The sequence below is a fragment of the Peromyscus eremicus genome, chromosome 1 (assembly GCF_949786415.1).
Source record: "Peromyscus eremicus chromosome 1, PerEre_H2_v1, whole genome shotgun sequence".
Lineage (NCBI taxonomy): Eukaryota > Metazoa > Chordata > Mammalia > Rodentia > Cricetidae > Peromyscus > Peromyscus eremicus.
Window position 1 is genome coordinate 82318617 of NC_081416.1, and position 25092 is coordinate 82343708.

The following is a 25092-nucleotide window of genomic DNA, read 5'->3' on the forward strand; positions in this document are numbered from 1 at the left end:
TTTCTGTTTTCTAGCCCCATTCTATATGTTTACATGCTTCTTGTTTAGTTTTATTTGCCATTATTACTTCTTTCAACTTTGTATTATGATGTAATATATTGAAGTAGTTACAATTTTGCTATATTATCTTCAAAATAGCTACAAATATTCTCTGATGTGAATATTTACTAATAGAGTGGTAATTGCTTAATATTGACTTGATTTGGGGTTAGCGAGATGGGCTCAGTGAATAAAATCCTGTGGTTTTTTTTTTTTTTTTTTTTTTTTTTTTTTTTCCGAGACAGGGTTTCTCTGTGTAGCTTTGCGCCTTTTCCTGGAACTCACTTGGTAGCCCAGGCTGGCCTTGAACTCACAGAGATCCGCCTGGCTCTGCCTCCCAAGTGCTGGGATTAAAGGCGTGCGCCGCCGCCGCCGCCGCCGCCGCCGCCGCCGCCGCCGCCGCCGCCGCCGCCGCCGCCACCACCACCACCACCCGGCTAAATCCTGTGTTTTTTATTTTAAATTCTACATGTTCACTTCTGATAGATAGGAGGGCATCTATCTTTGTACCTGAAAACCTTGACATACAAGTTCCAGAAGAACTTTCTTTGGGGTCTCTTCCATGTCATCCTTTTATCATATCATATAGCTTCATTTCTTCCTAATTTTTTTACCTCCTATTTCATTCCATTATCTAGAATTTCTAGTATGATTTTGAACAGGAGTGATGAAAGGGGATCTTATAATCCTAGGAGGAAAAAAGCTCCAGCCTGCGAGAGAGATAGCTAGTCCTTGCCTTAAGTATGATGGCATCTGTTCTTGGTTGGAGCATGGTCCATTTATTCCTAATTTGCTGAGATGTTTTATCATAAGTGAGTGTCTCAGTTACTTTCTGCTGTTGTGATGAAACACCATAACCAAAAGCAACTTGGGGAGGAAAGGGTTTATTTGGTTTACATATCCTGAATCACAGTTGTCTTAGTTAGAGTTTACTGTTGCTGTGAAGAGACATCATGATCATGGCAACTCTTAGAAAGCAAACATTTAATTGAGGGTGGCTCAATTACAGTTTCAGAGGTTCTGTACTTTACGATCATAAAGGGGAGCACGGCAGTGTGCATTCAGGAACACCCCTGACACATGCCTGGCCTCAGCGACTGTCCTTAGGCACAGAGGCAACTTCTATAACCGGTTTCTTATGTATATCCTCAACTCTAAAGCCAGAACCGTAGTTGAAGCTGCCAAGTTCTGCTGCTTACTGGGACTGGAACTTGGCCCCTTGATTCAGTTACATCTTTACAAGCTTTCTCTTTTCCCTCACTGCCCAAGATTGGCTGTCCTTGAACTTGATCTGTAGATCAGGCTGGCCTCAAACTCAGAGATCTACCAGCCTCTTCCTTCCCAGTACTGGGATTAAAGGTGTGCACCACCACAATCAGCTCTAAACTTTTCTTTAATTCCTTTCCACAAGTTGGAAACTTAGCTGGACACCATGACCACAGCAACTCTTAAAAGGAAAACATTTAATTGAGGGTGGCTCATTTACAGTTTAAGAGGTTCAGTCCAGTCTGATCATGAAGGGGAGCATGGCAGTGTGCAGGCAGATGTGATGCTGGAGCTGAGAGTGCTGCATCTTGCCGCAACAGGAAGTTGACTGGCTGTGGCAATGAGGGAAGCTCGAGAAAGAGACCTCAAAGCTTGCCCCCACAATAACACACTTCCTCCAACAAGGCCACACCTCCTAACAGTGCCACTCCCTTTGGGAGCCATTTCCTCTCAAACCACCACAATAGTCCATTGAGGGAAGCCAAAGCAGGAACTCAAGCAGGGAAGGAAACTGGAGGCAGGAGATAATGTAGAAGCCATGAAGGAGTGGTGCTTAATGGCCTGTTTCTTATGGCTTGCTTAGCCTGCTTTCTTATACAACCCAGGACCACCAGCCCAGGGGTAGCATCAATCACAGTGGGCTGGGTCCTCCCCCATCAATCACTAATTAAGAAAATGTCCTACAGCTGTATCTTATGGAGACATTTTCTTAGTTGAGGCTCCTTCCTCTCTGTTGACTCTAGCTTGTGTCAAGTTGACATGAAACTAATCAGCACAATTGATGCCTTGACAACTTGACACATAAACACACCACTGTTAAGCCATAACCTTTCCTTTCTTGACTATTCCCAAGATCACACATTAATGTCAACATTATAAGACATTTTACATACTTAAAAAGTCTCACAGCCTTGCAAATTCAAATAGTTTAAAAGTTCAGTCCCTTTAAAAATCCAAAGTCACTTTTAAAATCCAAAGACTCAGTAAAAGTCCAAAATCTCTTTAAAAGTTCAAAATCTCTCAACTGTGAGCTCCAGTAAAATAAAAAATATTAAATGCTTTATTGAATGAGGGAAGAACCAGGGCACAATCATAATCTAAACAAAGAAAAACCAAATTCTAACAGTGTGAGTAACACAATGCCCAGTGTCTGTGACCGTGAGTGCATAATCTTTTGGGCTTCTTCAAACGCACTTTTCTGCCTCTCCTCTCTCTAGTACACACAGCTTTGGACAGCTCTACCTCAGGGCTGCTCCTGTTCTTGGAGGTCTTCCCATGATACTGGCATCTCCGAAATGCTAGGGTCTTTTGCTACAACTGGGCTGCATTTTCACCAATAGCATCTTTCAGGCCCTCTTCATGACGCCAAACTTCTAATGCTCTCCAATGACCCCTTCATGTAAAAATGAATACTATCTGTAAGTCTTTTACACATTACCAAATTTGACTGCCAGCACAAGGTACAGCCTAGGCAACCTCTAGAATAGAGCTTCTGTGCATTGTCCCTGAGCAAACACTTCCCAGGAGATTTCACCTCAATGGAGCTGGTCTCTTAATCACTGCTAATTTCTCAGCTCCAGTAGCCAGAATCAACTGTCCCAAGAGAGCACAGGTTTCACTTCATGGTGCTGGTCTCTTGTTAATCACAGCTGATTCTTCAGCCCCACCTGACCAGATACCACAGATTCTTTGTTCAAAATAGCAATGGCCCTGAGAAAGTTTTTAAACTTCCCTCTGAATTTCACTAGCCAAGTTTCCATCATTTGCATTTCCATCAACATTCTCACTATTATCTAAGCTACTACAGAACAGCCCACTGAGCTCTCAATACTCAATGGATTTTCTAGCCCCAAGTTCCACAGTCTTTTCACAGTCCTCCCCAAAACAACATGGTTAGGTCTGTCACAGCAATACCCAACTCTCCTAGTACCACTTTCTCTCAGTAACTTTTTTACTGCTGTGATGAAGCATCATGACTAAAAACCATTTGAAAAGTAAAGGGTTTATTTCACTCACACTTCCATATAACAGTTCATCATCAAAAGCATTTGGGGCAGGAACTCAAAGCAGGGCAGGAACCTGGAGGCAGGAGCTAATGCAAAAGCCATAGAGGAGTGCTGCTTACTGGCTTGCCCCTATGGCTTGCTCAGCCTGCTTTCTTATAGAACCCAGGACCACCAGCCCAGGCATAGCACCACCCACAATGATCTTGGCTCTCCTACATCAATCACTAAGAAAATGCCCCATAGGCTTGTCTACAGCCCGATATTGTGAAGGTGTTTTCTCAGTTGGGGTTCCCTCCTCTCAAATGACTCTAGTTCGTGTTGGATTTTATCAAATACTTACAAAAATCATCTGACATATGAGTTTCCTTCTTTTTCATGCTAATAACTTGGTTACAGTCAATTTTCAAATGTTGAGCCAGCTTTACATTCCTGTAGTCAGTTCCACTTGGTCAATTTGCTAATGTTTTGTGGGGCCTGTGTATGTGGACGTTACCCTTTGTAAGATCTTTGGTTTTGGCATTCAGATAATGTTGACCTCACAGGAAGAGATGTGTTTCCTAGAAGAGAAGATGGACACTTGGCATCCTTTCTGAAATCCTTTGGTAGATATCACCAACAAACCCATCCTAACTTGACACTGGTGTTGGTTTTGTTTGGTTGTTTTTAGTTTTGGAGGCATTGACTGTGGGTTCAGTTTCCCTAATGAACAAGGACATGTGCAAATTATTTATTTCTCTCTATGTTAATTTTGATAAAGTATCTCTCAAGGAATCAAGCCTATCTTATTTAAAATATCAAGTTTATGGGGTATCCTTGTTTATGCATCCCTTCATTATCCTTTTAATCTCCATGGAGGCAACAATGACCTCTCTTTCGTTCCCGATAAAACAGTCTGTCTTTTCCCTTTGTTCTTGGTAACATTGACCTGAGAGTGTATCAATTTTATTAACCTTCCCAAAGATTAACTGCTTTAAGTTTTGTGGATTTTCCTCAAGTAATTTTCTGTTGCCAATTTTGTTTTCTGCTATAATTTTATGATTTATTTTGGATTAAACTTACCCTTACTTTTCTAGTTTCCTAAAATGTACTTCCATTGTTGATTTTTAGATACCTCTCTCTTTCTGATACATGTAATCATCACTAAAAAATCTCCTCTATGAATTGCTTTCACTACATCCCATAGGTATTGAAACATATTTTAATTTGTTCTTAGGTCACAATATTTTTAAATTTCTCTTGATACTTTTTTCCTCTTGTGTGTGGTATGTGTTTGTGTGTATACATGTTTACATGTCTGTGGATACATGTGTGCCTGTGTGTATAGAGACGCACAGTTGATAATGGCTGTGTTCTTTAGTTGCTCTCCACTTTATCCACCGAGGCAGAGTCTCTTGCTTGAACACAGAGCTTGCCAGTATAGCCAGTCTGTCTAACCTGCTTACTGTGGGGACCCCCATCTCCACCTTCTGAGTGCTGACATTACAGGCAGCCACCACACCCAACCTGGCATTCCATGGGTGCTGGGGATCCGAACTCTGGTCTTCACTATTACTGGCTGTGCAGCAATGCTTTTAACCTCTAAGCTCCGAGCCATCTCCTCAGCCCTTGGAACTTTTTTGATTCGTGTGTTGGCTCTATTTAACCTTGAAGGACTTCCAGATTTTCTAGCCATCTTTCTCTCACCGGTTTCCATTCTAATTCTGTGTTCCAGAAGTATGCACTGTATAATGTCTATTATTTTAAATGTGTTAAAATGTCTTATAGCAAAGAATGTGGGCTGTCTTGGTGAACGTCCCATGTAAGTTTGAGAAGAATGCATTGTCTGCTGTTTTCAGATAAAGTGGTTTATAAGTCTCATTGCGTTCAGTTGGTTTATGATGGTCCTGTTCATTTTAACTGTCTCTGACTCATTTTCTCACTATCAGTGACTAATAGAACTTATCGAATGGTCCCAGTTATAATATGGATTTGCTCACTTCTTAGCACTCTATCCATTTTTCCTTGTGTGCTTTGTCATTCTAGTCACATTTGAAATGTGAAAACAGAATGTGATTAAAATTTCTTCTCTGTCTAGTTAGAAGTGAGGCTGGATTTTATATATAGTGGTAGCTTGTTTCTCATGTGTTCTTTATTTAATGTTCTATTATAGGTTGTGTTTTGTTTTGTTTTGACAGACTATGTCTAGACATAGGTCTCCTTTTATTTATTCTGCCTGGAATGTGATGCCTCTGTTTAGTCAGCAAGGGAAAGCTGTATTCTCCGGCGTCTGTATCTATTATATCAGATTTCCTTGTTTTTGTTGTTTGTCCTTTTAAGATGGGTTTTTATTTTAATATCAGCCACTCACAACTTCAATTAGTCTCCTGTTCACCTTGAATAATATTTATCAAACCTTTGCCTATTTTGCTTCCTGCCTTTTTTTTTAAGTAACAGTTAAAAACACGGAGTCCAGAATGAAACAGTCGAGGCTGAAATTCTGGCTCCCACACTTACTAGTTGGCAGACTTGAAGCAAATTCCTTAGCCCCTCTCCGTTTCCACAGTCTAAGATATGTCCAGCAATAATAGAGCGTGTCTGTGGTGTTCCTGGAAGAATTAAATAAGCAAATACATAAAAAATACTTGAGATACCTTATAGTCTAATGATATTATATAATATATAGTATACTTGTTACAGTTTCATGGAGATATCATGTAACAGCGTTAACCACGTATTACCAATTGTTATATATAATTATCACCATTGTCCTTGTTCCTGTTAGACTGGACATCTCACTTTGGATCTCATCTTTCCATTTCATCTCAGCTTATTTTCTCCTTATGCTTTTCTGTTCCTGTTTGATTTTTGTTTAAACTGATACCTTTTGCACCTTGCTGAGAATGCCACACCATTTCCTGATGCCAGTCAGTCACACACTGAACACATTTCAGAGATACACTCCTCAGGTTGGCCTCCACACTGTTCTTTCCATGCATTTCCTCAGCCCTCAAGGCCAGTCTGTTTATTCTGTGTCTGCAGACATGGTTCATGAGTCTCCTTTGATTCCACTCATGGCCCACTCCTCGTGACATCTTCCCTTCCTCTGCATCAAGAAGGCCAGTGACGCCGGGCAGTGGTGGCGCACGCCTTTAATCCCAGCACTTGGGAGGCAGAGGCAGGTGGATCTCTGTGAGTTCAAGGACAGCCTGGGCTACCAAGTGAGTTCCAGGAAAGGAGGAAAGGCACAAAGCTACACAGAGAAACCCTGTCTCGAAAAAGCAAAAAAAAAAAAAAAAAAAAAAGAAAAGAAAGAAAAAAAGAAAAAGAAAAAGAAAAAGGCCAGTGACTTAAAGAGTTTCCAATCCTTTCCAAGCTCTTCTTCTATAATGTCCATGTGCACTCCGGTGACCTCATCTCCTCCTCTTTGTCCTGTCAACTGCTGTAACACACAAGAAACCAGAATTGCCAGCATACATGGTCAACTGGCTTCTTCATATACTCCACAGTCGTAACCACCTCATAGTGTTGATTCAGAAAGGGCTTTAGTGGGCGGGGCTATGGCTCAATGCTTCAAGGATTTGCCACACAAGCAAGAGGGCTGAACCTTGGGTCCCCAGAACTCACATAAAATCCCCAAGTGAATGTGGCAGGTCATCTGTAATTCCAGCCTCAGAGTTGGAAACAGCGGATCACCAGAGCGAGCTGGCTAAGACTAGTCATATTGGAAATATCTGGGCTTGATTGAAAGCGTTCCTCAAAACCAGTGAGAAGAACTCAAGTATGATTTTCAATAGCAACTTTGGGCCATAGGCACACATGTGCCTATACACACACACACATGAGCACACACATATGTGAACACACACATGCATATACACCCCACACACATATACATAAAAGAAATAAGCAATAAAAAGCTGTTGGTAAAACTAAAATTATATATATATATATATATATATATATATATATATATATATATATACCAAGAGAACGGGGAAATCCTATCATAATGCTGGAGGGCCTCAGTGGGAGGTCAGTACAACTGCCAGTTGGCATATCATAAAATCATGCTGGCATGGATGTGAGTTGAACTCATGGGAGTAGAGTACACTTTGGCTAAGGTGGGAAGGAATGAGTTCATGACTCAGAAAATATGGGTAGGTTTCGGGGGAAAGTGCAGCACTCAGATTGTCTAGGAAAGGCAACTGTCTCCCTTAACCTGACCCTTGCAGCCACTGCCATGTATTGATTCTTGAACTATCCCCAAGAAAGTGGGTGAGATGAACTGGTCCCAGGGAAGAGTTTACCTGGTTATATTACAGCAGGGAGATACGGCATTTGGGGAGGGGTGGGGGGGTGGGGGGAGATAGGGGAGGGAGATGGGGGTGAGGGGGAGGATGATCCAAGTTCTGATGAATAGAATGGGATACTGGTAAAAAAGATATGCAGTTTAACTGAATGGAACAGAGACCTAATATACACACTCATGTTTATGGTGACTTAATTTTTGACAATGGTGCCCCGATAATTAAATAGGAAAAATAACCTTTCAGCAAATGGTGTTAGCACAACTGAATATATGTGTGTAAAACAAAATAAATTTAACCTTTACTTTATTCCATATCAAAATTTAATTAAAAATACACCAGGCCTAAATGCAAGAGGTGAATCTATAGAAATTTTAGAAGAGTCTGAAGAGATGACTCAAAGGTTAAGAGAGGGGCTGCTCTTCCAGAGGTCCTGAGTTCAATTCCCAGCAACCACATGGTGGCTCACAACCATCTGTAATGAGATCTGGTGCCCTCTTCTGGCCTGCAGGAACACATGCAGGCAGAACACTGAATACATAACAAATAAATGAATCTTTTTAAAATTATTTTTTTAGAAGACTCAAAGAGTGACTTGGATGTCTGGAAGACAGCAGTCGAAATGCCAGAGCAATATTAGACTTCTCAGGGAGTACATGGAAAAGTTGAATTGCAGCTATCAGAAGAGGTGGAGTGTAGCTGGAGTTTTCCTGCCTGGCCCACAGTCAGGATAAATCTCTCTCACCTGCCAGTCCCACAGCCTCAGACCCAACCAAGTAAACACAGAGACTTATGTTGCTTTCAAACTGTATGGCCGTGGCAGGCTTCTTGCTAACTGTTCTTACAGCTTAAATTAATCCATTTCCATTAATCTATACCTTGCCACATGGCTCGTGGCTTACCGGCATCTTCACATGCTGTTTCTCATTGTGGCGGCTGGCAATGTCTCTCTGACTCAGCCTTCCACTTCCCAGCTTTATTCTCCTCCTTGTCCCGCCTACACTTCCTGCCTAGCCAATGGCCAATCAGTGTTTTATTTATTGACTAATTAGCAACACATTTGCCATACAGAACATCCCACAGCAGTGGAGAATGGCTGAAAATCTTTAACAGCAAAGCAATATAAGAAACTTGACCAAAACAGAACAAGGGGGGGAAAAATGAAGTCTATCATAGTGGGGTTAGCATGGTGTGAGGGCGCCAGTGAGCAGGAGTTATCAGAGCTGTAGTTTAAGAAAATAACCTCAGGGGGTTGGGGATTTAGCTCAGTGGTAGAGTGCTTGCCTAGCAAGCACAAGGCCCTGGGTTCGGTCCTCAGCTCAAAAAAAAAAAAAAAAAAAAAAAAAAAAAAAAAAAAAAAAAAAAAAAGAAAGAAAAAGAAAATAACCTCAGAAAGTTGGTGCTAAGTTCTCAGTAACAGACATTTTTTAAGGTGAAAAAAGTCCCAGAGGAGAAAGAAATAAATGCCTGTAGCAGCAACAGAGGGAGAAGAAATGTTAGGAAAACTCTCTCTGCTCAGCACTTGATGAACATGGTAGAAACAGAAAACTAACTTCCATACACTGTCCTCCAACCTCCATACCCATGCTGTGATATGCCCCACCCCACAGGTAATTCAACAAATGCATGTACTTTTAAAAACAAGTTGTAAGCCAGGTTTGGCTACATAGGGAGTCCGAGTCTAATGCAACTGAACATTACTACAGAGCAGATCCCTGTCTCAAAGAATACAAACAAGAAAATTTTACGTAATCTTATCATTTTATATGGGTAATATAGACACTGGTCTTTTAAACTTTTCACTCCAGTTTGTAGTTACCAGTGACAGGTAAGTGTCACTACAGTTCTTCTGGGACTGGTAGTTATGCATTTTAGATGCCTATAGTTGGAGCAGTCAGATTCTTCAAATACGAAAGCTAACCTTGGTGTGCCAATGACATGTTCTGTTCTTTGGGTGCAGGAAGCATCTATGATTTTTACTTCTTCAAACAAGGTGGTGGACACTGGAGTGGATGGACAGAGTATATCACCAAAGAGGAGGAGACTATCCCTGCAAATGCAAAGGTAAAAGAAATGCTGTGGTTTCTGGAATTTCCCAAGTGCCCTTCCAGGTGGAAGAACTCCGAGCTCCCTGGAGCATTTCCAGGAAATACTTTGCAAAGATCAAACCCTCAAAGCATAGAGTTTAATAGCAGAGAGACATAGATTCCTTACGGAGGCTTCAAGCTCCTTGCTTCAGTTTACCCAACCATAAGATGGAAGAAAAAAAAAAAGATAATCAGGACCGAAGGTGGTATACATACCCATGTGGCACATAGTAGGAGTTAGATAGGTGTTTGTCACTATTCTGATTAATGCCATTGTCTCTAACATCATAATTACCTCTTGGTCACCTAAGCCTTAAAAGTCCACTTTATATCCTCAGAGAAAGATTTCCTCCAGCAGACTTCTCAGAAAAATAGATTCTAGTCAATGGATTTTCTAGATAGTGGCTAATTCACATATATTTCAGTCCTACAGAGAATATGCAAAATGAGCACTCTGGTGCCTCCGTCAGTATAACCTAGTAGATGTTATTTATCCTTCTGAGGTGAGTGTGCAGCTCTTCTGAATGCAGTCACAGAAGGCAGATGGAAATGTGAGGCTATTGCCAGACACCAGGCAGGACCCCAGATGCTCTCATAAAGATGCTTTAGGCAGGGTGACACTGTGCTGCTCTCAGGACATATACCCTAAGGGCTAGTATGGAAAGAAAGCCCAGCGCCGAGATCCTCAGCTTTAATTGTCCTTATACAGTTCTGCTGTCTGAATTCCAGGGATTTGAATTTGTACTAAATTCATATGGACAGGAGCCTGGTGTAGAAAGTATTTTCAGCTCCAATGGGTATTTTCCCCTTGTCAAACAATCGTTCGAGTAGCTGAAAATAATACTGGGTGAAAGCCAGCTGGCTTCAGGTTCCTGATCTCGGCTGTAAAATGGGCATCTTGAACATGGTTCTGCATTCAGCATCACTTCATGGAGAATCCTGGCCTGCTTGCAACCTGTTTTATCATGTCTTAAAGGGTTCCAGGGAAGTCTTCAGGATGCTACAGGCATGACTGCATCCTCTTACTAAACTTGATCATTCTCTTCTCTGCCTTATGACCATATCCATCTGCTTTTCACCTAGCCAAATTGTTTCTCTAAAGAAGCCAAGCTTTTGTTTGCAAAGGCTTCCAAGATTTGTAGATTCAGTGACACCCAAGTCAAGGTCAAGTTTAGTTTTGGGGAGCAACATGTATTTACAAACCACAGTGTGAATGGTACTCCAACAGAGCAGCTCAAGTCCATGACTCCTTTTCAAACCAGACTTATGAGAACTCTATGTCTAATAAACATCTTCCAATCCCTTGCCCTGACCCACCAAGGGATCAGTTGTGACAAAATGATTGATAACAGGGTTGGGGCTCAGAAAATTCAATTTAGATTAGATAGTCTACCCAAAGTAATAAGGATTCCAGAAGCCATGATGGAGGTCTCCAAATCCACTTAGAATCCTCAGGTCCAGGAAGAATGTGTTCAGTTTCCATATTAAAAACATGAGGGATTCAGTGAACACAGGTTTTCGGGACCCAGAATCTCAATGTTGGGGAATGTAGGCCAGGGACAAGAAAGATCTCGGGCTCACGTTGCATTAACTTTGTGTGACTGTGGTAGACTGTCTGGGAGAGTCAACTCAGAGGAGGAGGTGCCTATTTTTTGGCTGATGAGTTTATGCTGTGCTTTCTTGGTCCCATCGTCACATGGCTGGTGTTAAGGGATAACATTACTGTACAAGGGCTCAGCAGAGAAAACTTCCTCACTTCGTGATACCTAGGCAGCAGAGAGAGAGAAGGAGGACAGGGACAGGGGATAACCCTGAAAAATGTGCTCCAAAGACCCCCTCTACCCTCCAATAAACCAATGAGTCATGAACCCATCAAGGGATTAATCTACTGATAGGATCGGAGGCCTCAGGATCCACTTACTTCACAAAAACCCACCTCTGAACATTTCTCCTTTGGAAACCAAGCCTTCAGCAATGAGTCTTTTGGAGATATTCCAGGCCTAAACCAAAACATACCTAAACCTCCGAGCCAGAATAGGTGGCACATGGAAGGTGGATCTTGCTTGAGACAAGGCAGATTACTTGGTTGAAAGGAAGTCTCAGAGATTGAAGCTAAACGCTGATGCTTATTGTTATTGATTTTTATGCCAGTTTAGTATTAAGAATGTAGACTGTGGAATCATACAAGCCGGAATTCAAATCCCTTCCTTTCCACTTATGTCCTATGTCTCTTGGGCAAATTGAAGAAGACTTCTGTACCTCTACTTCCTCAGGGACAATAGCACTCACCTTTGTGGTTTTGGTCCTATTTGATCTCTGACAACTGCGTATTGAATGCCATGATTATCCCCATTTCAGAACTGAAACTGAGGGCCCTTGAAAGGTTAAATGGTTGCTCAAAGTCATAAAGATAGTACATGGAGCTATCGTTCAAACCCAGATCCCTTGAATCCCAAGACTCAGTCTTCCTGGTCCAGGACCAAGATTTTCTCATATCTTTGTGACACAGGTATCAGACCTCATCATCCCCACGATGGAGACTGCCCGGCAGTCCTTCTTCTTAAAAACCTACCTGGACCATGAGATCCCGATACTGTTCGTGGGTCCTACAGGCACTGGCAAATCAGCCATCACCAACAACTTCCTTCTCCACCTTCCCAAAAATGTCTATTTGCCCAACTTCATCAACTTCTCTGCCAGAACTTCAGCCAACCAGACCCAGGATATCATCATGTCCAAGCTGGATCGTCGGCGGAAAGGCCTTTTCGGGCCTCCCATAGGGAAGAAAGCAGTGGTGTTTGTAGGTAAGGCATTGGCTCGGGTCCGGGTAGACCAAGTTCTTGTATCCGAGCTGCAGCAAGCCAGAGCTTCCCCACTCTCCAGCAGATGATTTAGCCTTCCTTCCATCACCACTTGTCCTTCTCACTTCCTTCTGCCTTCCTTCCCTCCCTCCCTCCTTCCTTCTTCCTTCCTTTCTGTTCCTCTTTCCTCTCTGTTTTTCCTTCTCCTTCTTTGTAGTGAACAGTATTTCTCGGGGACTGTGGTGATGGCAGCTGAAGTCTGACACCTCCAGAAGTAACATCTGTGTCCATTTGCATCAGATAAGTGAGTTATCACTAAGTGACAACAGATAAGTGGCTGTCACTAAGTGAAGAAACCCAATAGTTGCTAAGAAAATGTTTGTGAAGTAAGAACATAGACTTTTTCTCAGCGTTCACCTTTGTGCAAAGCACTTCCTCTTTTTTTTTTTTTTTTTTCTTTTTTTCCCGTTTGTGCCTCAGACCCGAAAGAGATTAATCATCATTATGATTGTACTAGCCTGGCTGCTGACTCAGGAGGTACTCATAATGCCCCTGCTGTCTTGGGTCATCCTGTGTCCTGTACTTTAAACTTGTGTATTAATAATACACATTTCATGGTTATATTTATATCTTTATGGGTGCACATCATCTCCTGAAAGGCAGGAATCTTATCCGTTTTATTTTTCTTTCTTTTCTGCCTTTCCTTTTCTTTCCTTCCTCCAGGTCTCCCACCCTAATTTTATGATATATCCAATACCAGCCTAAGCCTTGCAGCTAAACCAAACTGGGTTGCTGTATCTATTTTCAACCCTAGGTATAGTTTGGCTTATTCTCACTGATCTGAGGGTCAGTTCTTTACCTCAAACACATGGGTAATGTTTGCATTAAATGAGTTAATTTGTCTAAAGTTCCTAAAATGTTGACTCACACAAGCTGATCATCCTATCAATAACTGTTGAAGAAAAATGAAGAGGACCTTCAATGGACCGGTGTTTCTTATGCACCAAGACTGAGCAATGTGTCCCAAGAGGAAAATGTTCTTGCACTTAAGAGAACCTGTAACCCTTTCTTGCCATTTTGAGTCTCGTGAAAGGCCCTAGTTCAAAGCCTTGCTCTGACCAGAGTTCAGCTATTGCATGTTGACTTAAGGCCCAATCAGGAGAAAAGGTTCTTACTCAATAGTACAGAATTTCCTTAGCATGTAGAGAGGTTCTGGGTTCAATCCCCATCTCACTAAAAATTCTCTGTTAGCTGGCAGACAGCACCTGGCTAGTACCACAAGACTCCATCTCAAGACAGAAAACACAACAAAAGGAAATATTTGGCAGCCCCTACACTGTTATATGCTTAGCAATTAACAAAATGTCTGTGGTACAGTAGTCAGTGTATGTTGGCTAAGGAAAATGGGAGAAAGTTAAATCCTCATTTGTTGTCAGCCTATGTATCCTATAGCATATGGGCAAGGACTTCAATAAGATAGCAAAGTCTAAACCCAAGAAAAGCCTTTCCTATCTAGTCAGGATGTCTACTGACTGGGTCTGGAATGGGGCTAGGGTCATGGGAAACAGACTTTCTCATGAAGGTAACAGTCATTGGTTACCCCTGTAAGACCAGATGATCCCATGAACTCACAGTGTGTGTGGCTGTGGCTTCCTTCTACAGATGACCTCAACATGCCAGCCAAAGAGGTGTATGGAGCCCAGCCCCCCATCGAACTGCTGAGACAATGGATTGACCATGGCTACTGGTTTGACAAGAAAGATACCAACAGGCTGGACATTGTGGATGTTCTGCTTGTGACTGCCATGGGCCCTCCTGGTGGAGGAAGGAATGATATCACTGGTATGTCTAGGAAGAAGGTTTATTCCTCTCTCCACTCCCCTACAGAGCTGGCCATTGTGGATGAATTGGTTCAGGGCCTTCTGACAGGAGAAAATGTGGAGTATGCCTTTGTGCACAGCTGGGAAGGTTTGGGTTAGCTCCAGACTTCAAGTTGGAAGTTGTGTGCAGTGGGATGGGAAGAAGACAAGAGTCTGTGAGGAAGTCTTCATCTATTCACCTCCATAAGAAGAGGGGAGCTACAGGGCTGCATTTGCCTTGGATCTGAGCACAGCAAAGTCTAGGGAACTTTGAATCCATAGGGTTTTTACATTACTATTTTCCATAGCTTGTTCAAACAGGAATATGCTTCCAGAACACATGGCAATGGGCAGTTTTCAAGTTCTACCATAAATAGGAACTCTGAAAAGTATCTGTCATAAAAGCCAATTCTCAGCATCTGCCAGGAACATGTCTGTAATCCCATGAGATCAGTTACAACACTGGTCCCAGTGAGAGCATCCATGTTCCCTGGGAGCTCAGGGAGTGCCAGGTGGAGGGAGCTAAGTGGGTTTGTGGGGTGAGTTGAGGGGAGTAAGGAAGCAGTGTTCTACTCTGGACTGGGTCCTCTCGGGAAGTTAGGATGACCTGATGATTCAATGTCTTAATTTTTATCCAGAAGTCTGGAAAAATGAAGAGAACCCAGTGTTGACACTTGATAAAGAAGCTAAGTCACTCATATAAGCTGTGAGGGAGGATACCAGGTCATCTTTCATGGCTGGCAAAGCAATCCTGTTTCTATTGTAATCTGCCATTGTCAGGGAGTGATGACATTTGATGCTGATGTTTTTAGGAAGATTTATTTTTATTGTATGGGTATGAGTGTTTTGCTTGTGTGTATGTCTATATATGTACTGCATGTATGCCTGGTGCCTGAGGAGGCTAGAAGAGGGCACCAGATCCTCTGGCACTGAAGTTATATAGACAGTTGTGAGCCTCCATCTGGGTGCTGGGGACCAAACCTGAGTCCTCCCCAAGAGCAGCAAGTACTCTTAACCACTGAGCCATCTCTCTAGCCCCTAATGCTGATGTTTAGTGAAATTGTATTTAGTAGGGAACCAATAACCTAGCCTATGATATCGGTTATTAGTATTCAGATGGAGAAACTGACGTTCAAGGCAATGGATTATGGTTATTGACAGCACAGTGATTGAGAACATGGCAACAAATAGCCCATGTCTGGCAAACACAGAGAAAGCATAACCTTGTATTAAGTACTATTCTTTTCATCAAAATAGAGTAATTCACACACCTACCAATCAGCAACATAGAAAATATCAGTCTACCTCCACATGTATCCACATACACATTTACATGTACCAACATGCACATGTATATATACCTCTATGAATAGGTACATACATCACACACACAATGATATAAAGAGATTTAAAAAAAGAAGATATCCAACATTAACCTCTGGTTTACACACAAATACACACATATACATGCCCACATATGAACACGTGAATACAAAACAGACACACATATACTTATTCATGCAAGAACACATTCATACCAGACAAACACACATACACACACACACACACACACACACACACACACACACACACCTATGCATGAATACATACATACCAGACACACATACACATACATATACATGAACACATACATACCAAGCTCACACAGACACATAAAAATCAATCTACTGTTACTTTTTTTAAACAAGAAAAATGTACATATGTGTATTTTAAATTTATTTATTTATTTGTTTATTTATTTATTCTTATATGCATGGGCGTTTTGCCTGCATCTATGCCTGTGTGCCATTTGCATATAGTGCCCAAGGAGTCCAGAAGAGGGTGTTGGATGCCCTAGGCCTGGAGTTACAGACAGTTGTGAGCCCCACGTAGGTGCTGAAAATTGAACCTGGGTCCACTGGAAGAATAGCCAGTGCTCTTAACCACTGAGTCATCTCTCAAGCCCCTATATGTGCATGTTTATAAGTATGTCCATATACATATAATTACAATACATGTGTGTAGGCAAAACACAGAAAGTACATATTTTACATATACATGTGAAAACTGAAGGAGGAGTTTTGAGAAACGACAGCGGTAATGGCACTCCAAGTTTTGGCTCTTCCCAAATCCATAAATAAATGCAGACAACTTACAGAGCCCCAATTCCCAAAATGCTAATGATTAAGAGAAAACCCCACATGGCTACAGGACCTGCAAGCTCTGCACACGGGCAAGAGAAAGGAGGAGGAAGCAGTGGGCTCCACAGGCCTAAGAGGGTGGATTAGGAGACGGTGGTCAGCTCGGGGACAGAGAGGGCAATGAGGGAGACACTGTCTACAAATCAATTATTGAATTGTTTGGCTATTCTACAGTAACCAGGTGTTTCCTTTAGTTTTTAAAAATAATATTGTGAGGCTGAAGGGATGGCTCAGCAGTTAAGAGCATATATTGTTCTTGCAGAAGACCTGGGTTCAGTTCCCAGGATCCTTGTTGGGCAGTTCACAACAGCCTGTAACTGCAGCTCCAGGGGATCCTCTTCTGGAGACCTCAGACACCAGCATTCATACATGCACAGACCCATGCACAGACACACACAGAAACACGTAATTAAGAAGTGAGGGACTGGAGCAGTTAAGAACACTGGCTGCTCATACAGAAGATCTGGCTTTGATTCCCAGCACCCGCATGATTGCTCACAACTCTCTGTAACTCTAGTTTTTAGAGATCCTGTGTCTCCAGGGCACCCGGTAATGCACATGGTGCACAGACTTACATATAAAATAAAGTAAAACCAATTATAAAATAAGTGAATAAGAGTAAAGTCCATCTTGTGTGCCAGAGGAGGCACTATGAGCATCACTTCTGCAAATTATAGAGGCAGTCTATATCTGCACTGAGCAAACAGTATAGCCCCCAGCCGCTGAGTACATTTCATGGAGCCAGGAAAATTGAGGAAGCCCATTCTTGATGCTATAGTTAATATGAATAACTGCATGTGGCTAGGCTGACATGTTGAACGGCAGGGTTATAGACCATGAGAGCAGAGAGAAACTGACTCTGCTCTTTCCCAAGGTTATTAGGTCTGGGAAGTATGCATGCAAACTCAAGTGTCTGTGTTTCCAGGACGATTCACTCGCCATCTTAACATCATTTCCATCAACGCCTTTGAAGATGACATCTTAACCAAGATTTTCAATTCTATCACTGACTGGCACTTTGGGAAAGGGTTTGATGTCCTATTCTTGCGGTAAGAAGCTCCTGTGGCTTCCTAGTTATTAACCTGGGGGCGGGGGGGTCCTCATTTCTGCTTGACTGTGTGACTGGTCTTCCTCCCAAGGTATGGGAAGATGCTGGTCCAAGCTACTCAGACAATTTATAGAGCTGCAGTGGAGAACTTCTTGCCAACCCCCTCCAAGTCACATTACGTCTTCAACCTTCGGGATTTCTCACGGGTGATTCAGGGGGTACTGCTGTGCCCCCACACCCACCTGCAGGTCAGCCACTACTACTCCCCCCACACCCACCTGCAGGTCAGCTGCTGCTATTCCTGCCTTGTAAATCTTTTGGTAATATTCCTGGATGTGTACTAATAGTGTGCCTAATAGGATGAGCTTTTACTAATCACAAACTCTATTCTCTGAAGTGTGCATGACATAGTAGTTTATATTGTCTTATTTATACCTCACATCAACCCCAAGATTTAAAGACCTTCTAAGAACCATCACCACAAGAACCATCTTTAATACATTCGAATGACTAACTCTGCCTTTAGGATTTGGAAAAATTTATCCGGCTTTGGATCCATGAGGTTTACCGAGTCTTTTATGACCGTCTGATTGACAATGAGGACAGACAGACTTTCTTCAACCTGGTGAAGGAAACCACCTCCAATTGCTTCAAGCAGACCATGGAGAAGGTAAATCTTTTTTAGTTTTTCAAGACAGGGTTTCTCTGTATAGCCCTGGCTGTCCTGGAACTGGCTCTGTGAACCAGTCTGGCCTCGAACTCACAGAGATCTGCCTGCCTCTATCTCCTGAGTTCTGGGATTAAAGGCGTGTGCCACCACTGTCCAGCTAACAAATCTTATTCTAGAATCATCTGGCCTCAGAAACAGGCCCACATTAGTCTCAGACTCTAGATTCCATTCCCAGTAAAGACCACTCTTCCCCCTGAATCATGGGAAATGGCCCATACATAAATTAGTCTTTGATTTGTTGATATTTTCCTTGGTTCAATTTTGTTTGACTTCTGTGATAACATATAAGTTTCAGTACACACAAAATGGTTCATATATGATGCTATTTATTTTAAATTAATTTGAGGGGCTGGAGAAATGGCTCCAGTCATTGAGCAGGTATTACTCTTTCAGAGAACCCAGGTTTGGTTCCCAGCTCCCACATCGAGCAGCTTACAATAACCTCTAGCAAAAGCTCCAGAGGATCCAATGCCCCACCTCAAGCATCTGCACACACATGCATATACCCACACATAAACACACAGGAATACACATAGTTAAAAACAAAGTAAATCCTTAAAAATAAAATTAATTTAACTTAAAATACAATCTAAGGCCAATTCATTTGGATTTGGGGAGGAAAATATAAATTTTTATAATTTAACCAAGACCCTGGTAAAATTCAGTCAAAATATTCAGTGTCACATAGTTGTGAACACTTTCTTCTTCCTATCTTGAAAATGATTTTAAACCTGTATGTTTGCATCGTAATTTGCTTTACCAAGCAGCAACTATTTCCCCAGGGAAAACGTAGGAGTGTCTTATGCTGCACCTGGAGGCCAAGAACAGAGGAATTGACAGATCCTCATATCAGGAGGAGGAAGCATCTAAAGCGCCCTATTCTAGGCAGAGTAGAGAGTAGGGATGTCACTCACACCTCTGTTGGGTACAGGACCAAACATGGGAAAACAAGGCCATCCTTCCCAGGCCTTCTGTGGGATCTTACAAGCCAACCACCAATATTTAGCAACTTAGGGAAGAGCAGATGTGTATATGTAGTACAGACATGTGTGTGGGGCTGAGCTTGGTGGCATATTCCTTTACTTTCAAGAGGATCTCTGTGAGTCCATAGACAACCTAATCTGGATAGTTACTCCCAGGCTAGCATGGACTACCCAGCAAGACCCTTCCCACAAGCAAACGAGCAAAAACGGTAGTCAGGGCTAGGGAATTGGCTCAGTTGTTAAAAGCATGTGCTGCTTTTCCCGTTTGGCTCCCAGCACCCACATCAGAAAATTCACAACTACCTGTAACTACAGCTCCAAGAGACCCGACTCCCTCTCCAGCCTCTGAGCGAGTGTACCCACATACACACGTGGCCTACACACACACAAATAAATGTTCTTAAATGTTTGTGGGTTTATACTTGTGAGTATGGTGGCCTCAGGGGTCAGAAGAGGGCATTGGCTCCCCTACAACTGAAGTCACAGGCAGTCGTGAGCTGTCTGATGCTGGGGCTGGGACCTGAACTTGGGTCCTCGATGGAGCTGTACATGCTCTTAGCCACTCAGCTAGCCCCACTCACACCTGCACTGTTCTTTTATCCAACCATCACACCCATATATTGCTTAAAATGTGTCTATTGACAAGCCATGGCTTGGAAGATGTACTCAGGAAAAACAAGCAGGTCTCCCTTTCACTCCCTCCCTCCTATCCACAGACAGCCTGGGCCACATGCTAAGGGCCCGGGCTGACACTCACCTTTCCCACAGGTGCTCATCCATTTGTCACCTACCGGGAAGATAGTTGACGACAACATCCGTAGCCTCTTCTTTGGGGATTATTTGAAGCCAGAAAGTGACCAAAAAATCTATGATGAGATCACTGACCTGAAACAACTCACAGGGGTCATGGAGTACTATCTGGATGAGTTCAACAGCATCAGCAAGGCCCCCATGTCTTTGGTCATGTTCAAGTTTGCCATTGAGCACATCTCCAGGATCTGTAGAGTCCTGAAGCAGAACAAAGGCCACTTGCTCCTGGTGGGCATTGGGGGCAGTGGGCGGCAGAGTGCCACCAAACTGTCCACGTTCATGAACTCATACGAGCTGTACCAGATCGAAATCACCAAGAATTACACAGGCAATGATTGGAGAGAGGATCTAAAAAAGATAATGCTGCAGTCTGGGGTGGCCACCAAGAGTACCGTGTTCCTCTTCTCGGATAACCAGATCAAGGACGAGTCGTTTGTGGAAGACATCAACATGCTTCTGAACACAGGCGATGTGCCCAACATCTTCCCTGCTGATGAAAGGCTGAACTTGTAGAAAAGATGCAATCTGCAGCCAGGACAGAGGGAGAGAAGATCGAAGTCACTCCCCTGTCCATGTACAACTTCTTTATTGAGAGAGTAAGGAAGAACCTTCACATTGTCCTTGGTGAGAAGTGGGAAAGTCTACCTGCTTTTGGTCCTCTGGAATCTTTAGGGTCTTCTCAATATCTCTGATCCAGTCTCCTTTACTGATTTAACCGAGGCACCAACCAACAGTCACAGTCTGGGCTTCCTCTGGCAATTTTTTTCTCAGTCTTCCCCCAAACAACTGTGTTAAGCCTGTTCCAGTCTCTTCAGCTCTCTGAATTCTTCCAGAAAGATCATAGCTTAGCCTCTTACCTGGTGCAGAACACCAGTGTTCTCCATGAAGGATCTAGACAAACTCTCCATACAACCAGGGGATGTGCTTACCTGCTCTCTCCTGTTCACCTTTCTCTGTCCGTACACCCCTCATGCTAGCCAAGCCACTGTTGTCTCTCCCAGATCTCACCTTTGCACTCTCCGTTCCTGTCTCTGTTCTTGTTAATTCTAGACTTTTCTGATCTATTAATCCAGTGGTTTCTTTTCCCCTGCATTGCAGATGGGATAATTGCATAACACAAATTAAAATAATCATTTTCCATTAGGATGAGGATCAAAACTTTCTCACATATGCCTTATAAGGTCACCCACCAGAATGCCCCCTGTATCCTCTCCCTCATTTCAAGCCATATTCCTCTCATGGCCCTCCGTCACACTGACTCTCAATGCTTCCTCCGAACACTAAATAGTGAATGAAATTTGAGGTACAGAACCAAGAGTCTGTGACTTAATGGAGATGGGGTCAGAAATAAGCCATCAGCATTCTGTGGGTATCTAAATATGGTGCCTTATATTAAAGCACAGATAGACCTATATCCCCACTAAGGGACCCAAAGGCACAATTGTCCATGCAGGAAATTAGTTTAAAAATAAAAAAGAAAAGACTACTGTAATACATTGAGACGCCATCATAAAAATATCCCGCAGTTCCTCTGTTTCCCGGGCTCTCATCATGGTTATTTACAACCACATTCCCACAGTACCATCAAGAGGCATTACTGGGCTTTTGGAAACCTCTCCCTTCCCTTTGCTTCTCTAAGCCTTGGTGGAAGGAAACTAACCAAGCCTATTTTTCTTTAGCCATGAGTCCGATCGGGGATGCCTTCAGAACCCGCCTGAGAATGTTCCCTTCACTTATCAACTGCTGCACAATTGACTGGTTCCAGGCTTGGCCAACCGATGCCCTAGAGTTGGTGGCCAACAAATTTCTAGAAGATGTGGAGCTTGATGACAACATTCGGATGGAGTAAGTTTCATTTCATTCCGACACCCCAGGTGTTCCAAGCTGAAGTTCCAGCTGGCTGTTTATGTTGTTTTTAAAGATTTCTCAATGTACGGGTAGAGAAGATCTTACCCTTTAAAATCAAACAACATTTTTGTTAGCTGTTGAATACAGCACCTTTGCTGGAAAAGAAAAGGAGCAAGGGCCAGTGACATAGCTCAGAAGGTAAAGGCCCCTGACAACCTGAGTTCGATCCCCAGAACCCACATGGTGGAAGGAAAGAAGTGACTCCTGCAAGTTGTCCTCTGGCCTCCACGTGTGTGCTGTGGTAAGTGCAAGCATGCACATGTACACAGAGACACAGAAAATAAATAAAATGTAATGGAAAACTGCTCTGCACTCCGGAAGTTTCTCCAGATGGCCAAAGATTGGAAAGTCCTACAGAAGCCCTGGTGGTTCATAAAAGGGTCAGATTCATCCCAGTCAACTATTTACCTCCCTCCCTCTCCTCTCCCTCCTCTCTCCTTGGCTCTGTTTACCTGTTGGGTTCTAGTGGGCCAGTCAGTGTACGCACCTTGTGATGCCCTGGTGGCTGGCTGTTGCTAAGCGTTGCTAGAGCTCCTCTGTAGGAAGCTGGGTCCCACTTAACTTCTTTGATTTCCTTGGCAGGGTCGTCTCCATGTGCAAATACTTTCAGGAGAGCGTGAAAAAGCTGTCTACTGATTATTACAACACACTTCTCAGACACAACTATGTGACCCCGACCTCTTACCTTGAATTGATCCTGACCTTCAAAACGCTCCTGAATAGCAAGAGACAAGAGGTGGACATGATGCGGAACCGCTACTTGGCAGGCTTACAGAAATTGGAATTTGCAGCTTCACAAGTGAGCACAGACCAGGGGGCAAAGGGCTGAGTGTGTCGAGATAGAGAGTGTAAGAGAGCGTCAGACAGGATCCGACCTACACTTGCACAGCTCACCTCATTAATTCATTTTCACCCCAGCTTCAGGTGGTCCTGTCTTTAAGATTTCACTTCTTCATTGTGGGCTTTTTATTTTGGGCATTAATTGGGTCTCTTGAAGTACCACAGTAAGGAGGGCATGGTGGCACATGCCTTTAATCCTAGAGCTCTGGCAGCAGAGGTAGATCTCTGTGAGTTCAAGGGCAGCTTAGTCAAACAAAGTAAGTTCCAGACCAGCCAGGACTAACTTGTCTCAAAAGAAAAAAAAAAAGTCAGTAAAGTAGCATTCATCCTGAATACTGACACTCCCTTAAAGTTAGGATCTCGACTGTGGCATCTTTGTGAGCCTTGGGCAGGAGGAGGTGGGGCTTTGTAAGGGTAGGCCTGGACTCAAATTACATGGTCTGATCTGTCAGTGTGACACTGTGACATGAGACAGGTGAGAATGTCAGAAGTTGACTCCTGCTCTGGTCCTATGGGTGCTGGCCCTAATGTTGTAAGCTCGAGTCTCTCTAGACAAGGATGAGAAAGCCATGTTTTTGGAGAGGCAGAAAGGGGACCTGAAATAGTCTAGACCTGGAAAGGGAAAGACAGCACCGGTTAGCACGCTTTGAGCCTTGTATGTCACGTGCCTGGTGCTGTGTGCCAGAGAGCACTGCCATTGTCTCCTGTTACAAAGAAACCACAACAGAGAGGCCAGGTGACATGCCTGTGGTCCTTCAGCCTGGCGAGTAGTCACCAGAACTAGAACTCAGACAATCTTAACTCTGGGGCCAATTCCCAACCAGGCCAGCCTGCCATGCCCTAGTTTCCACATGGGCTCATGGGGATGAATGTGCATGGAGAGAAATTTTAACTCTTCATTGGAAAAATCTAATGAATTTGGTTTTCTGAAAAGTTACAATCCCCTGAAAAGTCCTGAGGCCTCATCACTGAAGGTGCTCAAACACTGGTTAGAAATGTTCCCAAGAGCATTGGCTGGATAAGAGGATGGCTGTCTGGAGGCCTGGAAACAACAAACCTATGTTTTTCACAGTTTTAGGGCCTGGGAGTCAAGCTCAAGGTGATGGCAGATCCAATGTTTGGTGGGGGCTCTCCTCCCAGCTAGACAGTAACATTTTGATTTAAAATTTAGGGTTGTTTTGTTTTAGTGTGTGTATGTGTGTGTGTGTGTGTGTGTGTGTGTGTGTGTGTGACATTCACACACCACAGGATCCATGTGGAAGTCAGATGACAAATGACTGGAATCGGGTTTTCTTCTTAACACATAATTTGTTTTCATTCTTACATTTCCATGGAGCAGGGAGAAGGTTGTGTGTGCTACAGCACAGATACAGAGGTCAGAGGGCAGCATGCAGGAATCACTTCTTTCCTTGCACCGTGCTGATTCCGGGTCTGAACTCAGGTTGTCAGGCTTGGTGGCAAGTGATTTCACCCAATATGAGGCATCTTGCCACCCCTTTCCTTCTACTTTTACGTGGATTCTGAGGGATCTAACTCAGCTTGTCAAGCTGTAGAACAAACATCCTTGATGTGTCTTTACCTAGTAGAAAGGACAGGTCTCTCGTGTCTTCCTCTTCCTAAGAACATTTATCCCATCATGAGCTCCCCACTTTCAGAACCTCATCTAACCCTAATGACCTCCAAAAATCCTATTGCCAAATATCATTATCTCTGAATTAAGCTTCAACATACACATTTGAAGGAGACAAGCATTCAGCCTGCAACACTAGAAAAAGTAGCCTTGCAAGTTCCTTCTAGCTTGATCTGCTGGAACCCTCCTGTTATCCCAGGACTCTTGGAGACTGGAGCTGGAGAATTGAGAGCTCAAGAATCTGATTATACTATAAATTGAAGGCCAGCCTGGAATATAGATTGAGTGTGTGAATGTGTGTGTGTGTGTGTGTGTGTGTGTGCGTGTGTGTGATGTGATGTGTGTGTGTGATGTGATGTGTATGTGTGTGAACAGTGTATCAAATTTAAAGTAGCCACAAGACCCACAGCTGTGGAAATGGATCTGAGATAAAACACTTGCCGTGCAAGTAGGAGGACCTAAGTTCAGTTTCCCAGAATTTGCACAAATGCCACGTGGACATAATGGGCCACCTATAATCCCAGAAGGTAGGAGGCAGAGACAGTGGATCTCTGCAACAAGATGGCTAGCTAGACTAGTCAGATAGGCAGCTCCACGT

General features: G+C 43.1%; 1 protein-coding gene across 1 annotated transcript in view; it reads left to right on the forward strand.

Annotated features, from left to right (window-relative positions):
• Positions 1-25092, forward strand: part of Dnah3 (dynein axonemal heavy chain 3) — a 160887-nt gene that overhangs the window by 93140 nt on the left and 42655 nt on the right. The window contains 10 exon segments of the mRNA XM_059267791.1: positions 9558-9661; positions 12194-12488; positions 14148-14327; positions 17471-17594; positions 17685-17841; positions 18120-18263; positions 20075-20609; positions 20612-20740; positions 21796-21961; positions 22607-22823. Coding sequence (XP_059123774.1) covers positions 9558-9661; positions 12194-12488; positions 14148-14327; positions 17471-17594; positions 17685-17841; positions 18120-18263; positions 20075-20609; positions 20612-20740; positions 21796-21961; positions 22607-22823 — 2051 coding nt within the window.